Source organism: Otolemur garnettii, unplaced genomic scaffold (genome assembly GCF_000181295.1).
Source record: "Otolemur garnettii isolate 467f Iridium unplaced genomic scaffold, OtoGar3 scaffold00101, whole genome shotgun sequence".
Taxonomy (NCBI): Eukaryota; Metazoa; Chordata; class Mammalia; order Primates; family Galagidae; genus Otolemur; species Otolemur garnettii.
In genome coordinates, this window is record NW_003852496.1 from 5,869,991 (window position 1) to 5,882,029 (window position 12,039).

The 12,039-nt window shown below is 43.9% G+C and overlaps 1 protein-coding gene across 1 annotated transcript in view; it reads left to right on the forward strand.

Moving 5' to 3' along the window:
• Positions 1–6,110, forward strand: part of TMCC1 (transmembrane and coiled-coil domain family 1) — a 254,125-nt gene extending 248,015 nt beyond the window's left edge. Inside the window, exon 7 of the mRNA XM_003796224.3 lies at positions 2,092–6,110. Coding sequence (XP_003796272.1) covers positions 2,092–2,406 — 315 coding nt within the window. The 3' untranslated portion in view covers positions 2,407–6,110. The remainder of the gene's footprint in view (positions 1–2,091) is intronic.
• Positions 6,111–12,039: the final 5,929 nt, after the last annotated feature.

A 12,039-nucleotide genomic window follows, 5' to 3' on the forward strand; every position in this document is an offset into this window, starting at 1 on the left:
CCACAGCATTCTACTGAGGGCAACATAGTGAGACTCTGTCTCAAAAAAAAAAAAAAAAAAGCTTCTACCCATTATAAGTATCCCTACTCTTTAAATGATTGAGGTGTGTTGCTCAGAAGTCTGTGCCATTTGGGTGCTACACCTGCTTGCTTCTCAGGAAGTGTTTTTTACAACATTGGTCTTAGTAGCAGCAATCTCAGCATATGGAAAGCTACCTGCATCCCATATGCTGGTTACTGTTTCAAGACACATCTGACAAGTGTTAGGGCCATCTTGGCCTCTCTTCTCCTGCAGGGAAGAGGGCCTTTGTCCCAGCTTCCTAATCCAAATCTCTTACAGGCACGTTGCCCAGCCGTCTCTGAGACTAACTCATGAGGCACCATGAGACTAATAGCCCATATATTTTATTCCATGTGGAAATAGAGTATATCATTTTTTTTTCTTCCTTCTATATGGAGGTATTTCTAAGGGAAGAATAGTTCTTGGCAATTTCATAGGAAAGTTTCTTGAAATGAAGCTAGTATCAGAGAAGGGAAGTGGCCCAGGAAACTTGTATTTTTGCAGCCTAAAAGAATCAGGGAATGTCTAGATCATTTGCCCGGCTGCCATCTTCTCCAGGCCCTGGAACTCTGGAGATGTCTTAGTTTTTATTCTCCCTAAGATCGCTATGAACTAGATAGCATCCACTGTCTGTCATTCTCTAGCTGATTTCAGTGTGAAGGTTCACAAATCTTTACTCAAATCTCAGGAAACCAGTACCCATTGAAACCAAGACCAGAAAAACTGCCCCAACCACTGCTGAACTCTGGAAGATAGTTAACCATAGCTGGGGAAAAAATTCATATAAGCTTATGGGATAAGGCATGACCTTGAAGGGAACAGGTCTTTTTTACTGTTTGGTGTAATATGTGGGCACAGAGTCTTCTTTACAACCTAATTGGGGGTTGGGAATAGAGAAACCAAGGTCTGAGATCCCTTACCACTGAGGTCAGGGGTTACCCGGACTTAGAAAACGTGGGGTAGTGTGTAAGGAAGCATGTTCAAAGGTTGTTCAGTGCACTGTTTTTCTAGAGGGAAAGTTGGAAACAACCTAAAAATCCGCAGAGAGAAGTGACCAAGTAAACTACGTACTATAGCATAGCCATACTATAAAATGCTCTTCAGCAATTAAAAAGAACGAGGTGAGTCTCTCTGTACTGACATGGAGTAAAAAGTGTGAGGTGTACATCAGTATGGGTGATACTATGCATGTGAAGATGGGAAATAAACATGATAATTCCGAACATTTCCCTTGGCCCATACATTGGGCCTTGTGACAAGCTGTCCTTTCCAGAAACTAAAATCAGACCCATTAGCATGCCCTGTTGGCACATACATGTGTGCACTTACAATTTACAGGCTTCCACAGGGCAGGGGCTGGAATTGAGAACGAGTGTTGAGACTGTGTCTTCTTTGAATTTTTTCTTTTCTTTTTTTTTTGAGACAGAGCCTCAAACTGTCACCCTGGGTAGAGTGCTGTGGCATCACAGCTCACAGCAGCCTCCAACTCCTGGGCTTAAATGATTCTCTTGCCTCAGCCTCCCAAGTAGCTGGGACTACAGGCACCCACCATAGCGCCTGGCTATTTTTTGGTTGTAGTTATCATTGTGGTTTGGCAGGCCTGGGCTAGATTCAAACCCTCCAGCTCTGGCGTATGTGGCTTGCGCCTTAGCCGCTTGAGCTACAGGCGCTGAGCCTTCTTTGAAATTTTTTATGTTGAACAAATATATGTGTCCTGTGCTAATTAGATTAATAATTTTTAAGTGAAAAAAAGAGAAGTTATCTATTCATGGGCTTGTCATCAAAGTCTTCTTTACAACTAATTGGTTGTGGCCACTGCTTCCTGTGAGCCATTCCACAGGATTGGAATGAAGGGCAGTTGGGAGGAGTAGTGAGAATAGTGTGTTCTACATGGAGACTTTCACATTCAATACTACAGCACATTTAAAGTCACTGGCATAGCTGAGAATGCACCTGGCATGGCCAGGGGCCTGGCAGCCAGGCAGAGCACTTGTATGCAGAAGGCTAACCTTTTCCTGCTCTGGACTACAGGAGGCCCTGGAGGCGTGTCAGACCCGCATCTCCAAGATGGAGTTGCAGCAGCAGCAGCAGCAGGTGGTACAGCTGGAAGGGCTGGAGAATGCCACTGCCCGCAACCTCCTGGGCAAACTCATCAACATTCTCCTGGCTGTCATGGCAGTCCTCTTGGTCTTTGTCTCCACGGTGGCCAACTGCGTGGTCCCCCTCATGAAGACTCGCAACAGGACGTTCAGCACTTTATTCCTTGTGGTTTTTATTGCCTTTCTCTGGAAGCACTGGGACGCCCTCTTTAGCTACGTGGAGCGGTTCTTTTCATCCCCCAGATGATGCTGGCACAAGAAAGCAGAGCTTCCTCCCCTCTGGCGAGTGCATGCAGCAGAGAGTTAGACAGCAACGAACCTACTCTGAAGGTTTCTACAACAACAAAAGAGTTGAGTGAATCTGTTTACATTTAGAATAATGTTTTTTTTCTTCAAGAGACGCAATTGCAATAGTATTTTTTAGATTTTATCCAAGAAGTTTTTTGGGCGAAAATCTTGGATCATTTTTATGTAGCATGATTTTCCTTGGGATGCAGATCTTACACAGTCCTTTAACATGAACCAACAATCTGGAGTACACTGAAGGGCATTCTATATTGTGGCTTGAAGGACTGCAGTAAAACCCACTAAAAAGATGCGAAAACCTGATTAGGGCGAACCTGTTAACCTAACACCCTGCCTTGTCTAGACGTACCACCTCTCCCCATCCCGGACTAACTTTACTGTGAAATCCTACCACATTCCATGTCTGAAGTTTTGGATTCGGGGTGGATTTTCCTTGTCTGTGAAAGAACACATGGATCTCCCTGGCTTTCTCACTCACGTTGGCCACTCATGCTAACCCTGGAGGTATGACCACTTTTGAACCTGTTCCCTTAACCTTTGCTAGGATACAAAAGTGAGAGCTTCATGCCGCAAAGGATCACAGCACAGTCCTACTACAGTATTTTGAAGTAGCCCTATGAATACTTAATTTTCAGCAAAATACCTTGGCCGCACTTTTAAGGGTTTTTTAAAAATGTGTATAGTAAACAACTTAGAAATAAAAAATCCAAACAGCATACTTGAAGAATGTAATACTCAAACTCTCAGTGCTTCCTTATGGTTTCTAATAGGATTTTTTTATTATTGTTATTATTATTATTGGGTTTTTTTGGAAAGGGTTGGGAGGGTCTTTTATTTTTCCTTTGAAATAAAGAAGTGATGTTTTTAAATGAAGAAATGTGTGGCTATTTAAGTGTGCTGCTCCCTCTTGTCTTGAGAACAGTTTGAATAAGAAAGACTTGCTGTAAACGCTGCCCTCTGCTGCCCTTGTTTTGAGATGCAATTTAAACTCCCTTCTCTGGCTGCCTCTGCTGCTTTTTGGTGTCCTGCCACCCCCACACCACCACTTGATGGGCTTGGCTTGGTTGGAGAAGACAAAGGTGTGCAGGGAGAGGGGGAGGCTGTTTCCGCAAACCAGTGTGGTAGGATACGGATTTTTTTTGACACCAAGGAAATGTTCACCCAGTGACCACTTGGGCTGGGGTAGTCTGTAAGAAAGTTTGAGACTATGCTATGACAGTCATAAGTAATTCCTTGTGTTTCCTTAATTTATTCTTTAACACCCCCTAATTACTGAAACCAAAGTGATGTGGAGTTTTCTGTCTGCATTTTGGCCCCAGCATCCTTAATTTCAAAGCTTTATTCTGTCTGCTTAGGAGAATCAACTGAAGGTGATTCTCCAAAAGAGCAGAAAAGGAAATGTCAGGTGAGAAGGACCCATGTTTTGGGTGTAATATGTTACCAGCTTCCTATTAATCTAGACTGATTCATTAACCTAACTGTGCTCAGTGGACTTATAGACAGTTTAGAGAAATGGACTGGGCCTTCTTCCATATCCTTAACCAGTTCCATCATCGTGGTGGAACTTGAACTCCGAGAGCTTATCTAGAGAGCTTGGTTAATCTGTTCATATTCTTTGAAGTGTTGTGTCACAAATGCTGTTCCCTCTCAGCCTCATTGTGTGCAACAAAGTAATGAGCAGTGAGCCTGTGAATACCCTGAAAAGAGTAACAAAGCATGTTTTGCCTATTTCCCCCACCCCAGAAAATTCTTTTGGAAGTAGATAAGCATGGGCCTGCCTGTCTGAAAGGATGGTTTACATGAGAGTTCCAGCCTCCTTTTGCTTTGGTCATCTGGCTTTCAGGGCCAGCATATAGTTTCCATAACCACTTTGCTATTTTAACTCAGGTACCCCAGTCTTCACCTCATCCCCAGATGATTATAGTACACCTACCAACTGTTCTTTTCCCTCAAAACTGGCACCCAGAGTAGGGACCATAGGGGTGATTTTTAGGAAACAATCAGAACCAATTCATCTTCATGCCAAAAACAAATTGTCCCCAAGCCTATATACTTAAAATGGTAACTTTGCCTAAATATTGCAGGGACTTTAGGCAAGAGTGCCAAAGGACACCATGACCTTGTCAAACTAGCAGTTTCTCCTAATTTTATGCTTTCGTTTAATTGCCTAGAGTAGAGAAGAGACCCCACACACACACGAAGTAGATGAAAATGATGGTCTAGCGGAATGCTACCTTTTTCTTAAGCCAGAACCTTTGAGTCCCCTTATACTACATGGAGGCTAATCAGTTTTGTGGGCACTAGACGTCACTGTGATACATGGATTGAAATTGTTCCCATTTACCTTGGGACACTTTCTATCAAAGGAAAATTTTCTCCTCTGGAAAGTCCCTGAGCTCCAACCAAACAGGCCCACACTGGCCTTCCATCTTCCTTTCTCAAACTGTCTTAGGAAGGACCCTCAGGCCAGATCAGGCACAATAGTGGCTTTCTGGCTCTCTTGTCCCTTGGTTATTCACCAGGCCCGACAGTTGTCCATTTAATGCTGTTTGTGAACTCGCATCTGTTTTCATGCCTTCCTGTACTTTTTGCTGCCCATCTCTGTTGCTTTTGTGTTTCTTTGCATTGTGGTTGTTCTTAGGGTCTCTTGTCTTTTCGAAGCTCTTCTATAACCTCGCTCGAAGGGTGCAAAATTGTTCTGGGTGGAAACTTACCCTCACATGAATGCTTCTCTTTAAAAAGAAATGTGCATTCCCTTTGAAATGAAGCATTCCTGAATTATTTGTTTGTGCTGGTGCCTAGCCTAGGTGTGTGAGGCTGGCTGTGTTGGCTTGGGTGACTCCTCAGGTTGAAGAATGACCGTCATTTTACATTGTTTATGATAATTGAAGGACACTTTCTTTGCTCCAATTTTGATTCCTTTGTGTACTCAGTACATCTTAGCAAGGAAGGCTTTCTACCCTATTGGCTCCTTAAGCAAAAGTAGATGAAATTTTATACTTCACTGACTAGGGTCTTCTCTGTCTCCTGTCTCAACTGGGGAAAATCTGATGACAAGAAAAACACTGGGATCAAGCCTTCCTTGCTAGCCATGTCCTAGTAACGAGCACATTTTCATGTAGTCCTAACTGAATGTGGTTTTGTTTCTGACTTCATGTTCCTTGGAGGTATAGTCACATGAAATGCTGAGTTCTGAGTGAGTTGCAATGAATAATTGCCTTCAACTTTGGAAAATATGCGTCTAAAACAAAACCAAACTTTACTATAATCAACAAACTGAGACAGGCAAAATTACAGTTTCTACAACCCCACCTCAAATGAATCCTGGGATTTTGAATCTGGCTCTAACAGTTAATTAACCTTTCTGTCTATGTGTTGTGTATGCCAGGCGATACCCTCAGTAGGGATTGACTACTAGACTGTAAGTGTGTTTTATCAAAGTGTGTAAGAATAAAAACTCACTTGCACGAATTGAAAAGTAAAGAAATGACACTTGTGAACGCGTGAACGTTAACACTGTAGTTGATAGATCTTAAGCTGCTAATTGTTGAGAGAGAATTAAATTTATGTTCTGTCTGGTTGCTGCAGATTATCAGCAACACTTTTACTGTATATATAAATTGAAATAAAGACCTCAGCTATTAACCTGGTAATCTGACTCGGGTTTATTTTGCTCTTTATTTTTGTACATCTGGTTTTCAGGCTGAAATCTTTCTACTAGTCTGTGAGTAGGGGTGGAGGGCACCGGTGTCTTAAAGGTGTAACTGACAGGAGGGGCAGCTGTCACAACCTCCATGAATTTTGCAGACATCTTTTCAGACTGGCATTTTAAGATTACCTTTTAGTTTCTCAGAGGGCTATATAAGAATCCCCTTCCCAATGCAGTATCAGATGATTCAAAAAATGGGCATCATAAGCCCTGTCCATCTTTACGAGGCTTTGCTACAAAACATTATAATGGACATAAACATACTTTGTAAAATATGTAACATTTACAGCTTTCTGTATAGTAAGCAGTCATTATCCAGCCTAAGCCCATCTGTGCTTTTGTTATAGAGGCAGTACTTTCCATTAGGACTTTCCCCTGACAATCTCTGGGAGGTCCCTAGAAATCCAGAAGCTCTAAACTTGCCTTAGTCAGGGTACCAAGCAAGAACATGCTAAGTTGGTCCTTTACAGCCCCAATCTGACTGTCAAGAACTTTGGGCCTCACTTGTAACTCCCTGCTCTGTGTCTCTTGCCCCAAAGTGTCAAACCACCCAACTTAATCCTATTAGTGGGTGCTGAAGAACAAAGGGTACCTCTTGTGAAAGCATTAAAAAGTGCTGTGAGGGCGCCTTTAAGCTTCTTAAAATATGGGCCAGGCCACCACATGCAGAGGTGCAGGTTATACACTGCCCAAGCGCAGGGTGGGGGTGGGGGGGGTTGTATGCTACCCAGTGACCCAGATCCAAGAGTCGTGCAGCGCTTAGTGGGCACACAGATCAGCCCTGATAATAGGGATCTAATCTCAAAGTGTGCTTTTATCCACGAAAACCTTTGGAGAGTGGAAGGCTGGTGACATAAGTCTGAGAAGCTGTGGGATACAAAACCGTTTGTGGAGGCAGGAGAGGGCACAGCCACTAGGAGACGCAAGCCTCACCTGAAGAGTTGAAATGTATTATTTTTAAAATTATTTTGGACAAAGTAAACATTTTGCCAACTTACAGTATCCCCCAAGTCTACAAAGGAAAGAACAGCTAACATTTATTGAGTACTTACTGATTGCCAGGCAACACGCAGTTGTATCAGTTAATATTCCCCAAATTCTAATGCAGGAATCATCCTCGTTGTCTAGGTACGGTTACTGATGCTTCCCCAAAATTACTGTTAGGAAGTGGTAAATTAATGCAGTGGAAAATAGGTCTATGCATCATAAGTGACAACAGTTGAGTGTCTACAACACGTGAGTATAGGGATACAAATCAATAAGCTGACAGCCCAGTAGAAAAAGATAGGCAAAGGTGGGCAGCACCTGTGGCTCAGTGGGTAAGGTGCCAGCCCCATACACCGAGGGTGGCGGGTTCAAATCCCGCCCCGGTTAAACTGCAACAAAAAATAGCCGGGCATTGTGGTGGGCACCTGTAGTCCCTGTTACTTGGGAGGCTGAGGCAAGAGAATTGCCAAAGCCCAGGAGTTGGAGGTTACTATGAACTGTGATGCCACAGCACTCTACCAACGGCGAAAAAGTGAGACTCTGTCTCTACAAAAAAAAAAAAAAAAGATAGGCAAAGGTTATGAACAAAGGAACAAATGGCCAGTAAGCATTGCAGAAAAATGTTCAGTTCTCTCTGTGTATAATCAGTGCATTAAATTAAGAGGCAGTGTGGAACAATACTGTGTCTCCTGTTTATGATGGAAATATTTTTATTTGTGTAAATATATAGAAACCTCTCATTCAACTGTCTGCAATTGTTTTTCTGCACTTTTTTGTTTTGGAGGTTGTTTTTTGAGATGGTCTCACTTTGATGCCCTAGGTACAAAGTGTCATGGCATCACAGCTCACAGCAACCTCAAACTCTTAGAGTCAAGCAATCTGCCTCAGCCTCCCAAGTAGCTGGGACTATAGGCACGCTCCCCCATACCCAGCTAATTTTTCTATTTTTTGTGGAGTTAGGGTTTCACTATGTTGCTTGAGCTGGTCTCCCATTCCTGGCCTCAAGCAATCCTCCTGCCTCTGCCTCCTAAAGTGCTCAGTTATACGCATAAGCCACCATGCCTGGACAAAATACAGCAAGACTTTCAAAAAGAAAACAAGTCCAGGGAGGAGAGGTGAAAAAAAACAGTTGATAATGTTCCAAATAGTGCCATATACTAGACCAGTGGTTTTCAACCTTCCTAATGCCGTGGCCCTTTAATACAGTTCCTGTGAGTCATTAAGAACCGCTGTACTAGACCATGTTTCGCCTTAAGAACGTCTTCCAGCCCTTGAGCTTCCTTCCAGTCCTTTCCTAGGCCTGCTGGTCCCGTGGATGTCCTGCAGCTGGAAACCTGGAGCACTAACAAGGAGGGCACCTGCCGAGTTGGGGCGGAGCCCGGCCCTCCACCCAGCCGTGTGGGAGCTGCTCCCTACGGGACTGGGCTGTGGAGGTGCTCAGCCAAGGAGAGAGGAACTTGGTAGAACAAATTAGAGAGGTAGAGACCATGCGTGGGAGCCAAGAGGAGGAAGCGGTTCTGACAGCCAAGTGGGAAAGGCCCAGCAGAGGAGGCGGCGGGATCTGGGCTGAGAGAGGGTGTATTTATGGTGGGAATGGGTGAGGAGGGTGTTTCAAGTTGGAGGAACAGTGTCAGCAACACCACAGATGTGAAAAAGCCCAGGTGAGTGTGTCAAGCAACGGATGGGAGCCTTGAGTGGCTGCTAGGGGGTCTGGTACAACCTCTAAATCTTATGCGGGGCCAAATTGCAAGAAATCTTAAACGCTAAAGATTTAGGAGATGATGGCAAGAAAGCCATTAAAGGTGTTGAGAGGTGACCCAGCCTTCTGTTTAAAGATAAGTATAGTCCTTTCAAAAGGACTCTAACCTGTTTTTCATGTCATCCGAATCACTGGGGTGGCTGAGAAATGATGTGAAAGGTATTTGGTCTTTTGCCTGTTAATCCCAGAGTGGGGAGGAGCTCCACATTTCTTTGTTACCTGGGAACTGAGGGTGTAGGAAACTCAGAATTCGATTTTTTTTTTTTTTTTTTTTTTTTGTAAAGAAAAGCAACAAAAACCCTGTCCCCTTTACCAGTAGAATCCTTAAGTCCTAGAGCAAGAGAACTGGACAAAATTTATTTAGACTTCTGCTTTGCTGAATACTTTAGCTGTTTAAGAGAATTTTTTTTATCTTACAAAAGAATTCAGTTCAGTAGTTTTCAAGACAATATTAAGAGGTTTAAGAATGGCAGACTTACTTAAACTAAGTCTGGTGAAGTTTCCCCATACATAGTGAGCCATGACCTGACTGGATGCAAACAGACCGCTGGTAACAGTAGCCTAGTCTCAGCAGATCACAGCAGCTGACTTGGGTCAACAACAGGCAGCCAACTGTTTACCAGGTTCAAATGAGGCAAACGCCCAGCTGTGAGCGGTCGGGCTGTCTCACACCTCACTTCCTTTTTGTATATGCTTCACTTCCCTTTTTCTGTCCTTCATATTTATTATCCAGCCATATGGCAGCCCTGCAGCCTCACTGAACCCATCCTGGTTCTAGGGCTGATCACCAATCATTCTCTGCTCAATTAAAGTCTATTAAATGCAATTTGTCTAATGCTTTTCTTTAGCAAGTAAAATGGCCACTATACTTGAAAGAGCAGGTTGTGAGGAATAAAGGAGAAGTGCGCAGTGAGTAGCCCCACACCTGGTGATTGTGAGCGCTACACAGAGATCTGGATCACTGATGGACTGAGAATGCCTTGAGGACAGGCCCCTGTGTCACTCAGCTGACTCTCTGCAGAATGTAGCGTGCCTCCTCACCAGGGAAGGGCCTGGTAGCCAGAATTTAGGCTGGTCCCTGAGCAGCCCTGGCTCCTGAGTTGGTTTAGGGAACCAAGCAATGAGTACATGCCGGAGAATATCCTAGCCATAGAAACCACAAACATCATGGCCACGAGAAGAAAACATGCAAATAGATACACATAAACTTGGCTGATAATAGATTTTACTTGTGACTTCTTAACCAGCAGAGTGGTAGAAACATTGTCATGTTGGTGGCAACTTCCCATCACCTGGAATGATATCTGGCAGATACTTGGAGTTCCTGAAAACCTGGAACTCAAAAATCACTACTTATTGAATCTCTATTCCAGGCACAGAGCCACTTGTTATATTTCCAATTCTTTTACTTCCTCTGAAGGGAGATAGTCTGATTTCTATTTTTCAGATGAACCAAAAAGCTTGGGTAGATGGTTTGAGGTTTTTCCTCAGGCAAGCCATTTCACTATAAATGGCAAAGTCAGGTCTGAATGTGGCTGAGTTTGACTACAGCTCCAGCGATTTTTGCTACTCCATTTTGCTGGACAAGGAATCAATTTGTAGATTTCAAATTTGGTGTGATCTTGAGCAGCAAGGATCTTGCTTTTTCTGAATGCCCGTGTCTTTGCTAAAAAGTCACCTTAGTTCTCTTCCAGCAATAAAATAGTATTAGTACTTGGTACCCAGCTCAGTGTCTCCCTAGGAGCGTGAGCCATGACCGCTGAAATGGTTTCATGTCAGGGCTGGACAAGGTGGGAATCAGATCCAGCCTGATCATGGGTGGTGTGTATGGCACAGTAGGGGCATATTGGAGGCAAACGTACAAAATGTCTATATAGTGGTGGGTAGCAGGTGTCTCCCTGTCTTTCCCTTACCTTCCTTTCCCTTTTTTTTTTGGACAGAGTCTTACTTTGTCACCCTTGGTAGAGTGCTGTGGCATCATAGTTCACAGCAACCTCAAACTCCTGGGCTCAAGCAATCCCGCCTCAGTTCTATTTTTGGTAGAGATAGGGTCTCGCTCTTGCTCAGGCTGATCTCTAACTCCTGAGCTCAAGCAATCCACCCACCTTGGCCTCCCGAAGTGCTAGGATTGCAGGTGTGAGCCACCATGCCTGTCCCTATGTCTTTTCTTACTGTGTAAAATATTTCAGGATCGGCTTGGCACCTGTGGCTCAAGTGGTTAAGGTGCCAGCCACATATACCTAAGGTGGCGGGTTCGAATCCAGCCCGGGCCCACCAAACAACAATGATGGCTGCAACCAAAAAATAGCCAGGCGTTGTGGTGGGCACCTGTGGTCCCAGCTACTTGGGAGGTGGAGGCAGGAGACTCGCTTGAGCCCAGGAGTTGGAGGTTGTTGTGAGCTGTGATGCCACGGCACTCTACCCAGGGGGACAGCTTGAGGCTCTGTCTCAAAAAAATAAATAAATAAAAATAAAATATTTCAGGATCTAAAAGAGAAAGTAAAACATAAAGAATCATAGTGCTGCTGATGGTGATTGTGGAAACTCCCATGTATGTTCTATGAAATCTGTGAGTTGTGTTCAACTGGTCAGAATTTTAGAGCACATCAAGATGTTGCTAGTAATTCAGAAATGAATGTTCAAAAGAAAAATATAAGCCAAGGCAGAAGGATCACTTTGAGGTAAAGAGTTCAAGACCAGCCTGAGTAAGATCGAGTCCCAGTTTCTACTAAAAACAGAAAAAATTAGTTAAGCACGGTGGCTCATGCATGTAGTCCCAGCTACTTGGGAGAATGAGGCAGGAGGATCCCTTGAGCCTAGGAGTTGAGGTTGCAGTGAGCTATGCTGATGCCACTGAACTCCAGCCAGGGTGCCAGAGCACCACCACTCTGTCTCAAAAATGTGTGTGTATAGATGTGTGTGTGTGTCTGTTTCTATCCCACATGGTCTTTCATTTACTATAATGAGTAAAGACTCATGCCCTTTGTAAATGAGATACATGGGTTATTCTTTTCTTTTTTTTTTGAGACAAGAGTCTCACTGGATCATCCCGGGTAGAGTGCCATGACATCACAGCAACCTCAAACTCCCGGTGCCAAGCAATCCTCTTGCCTCAGCCT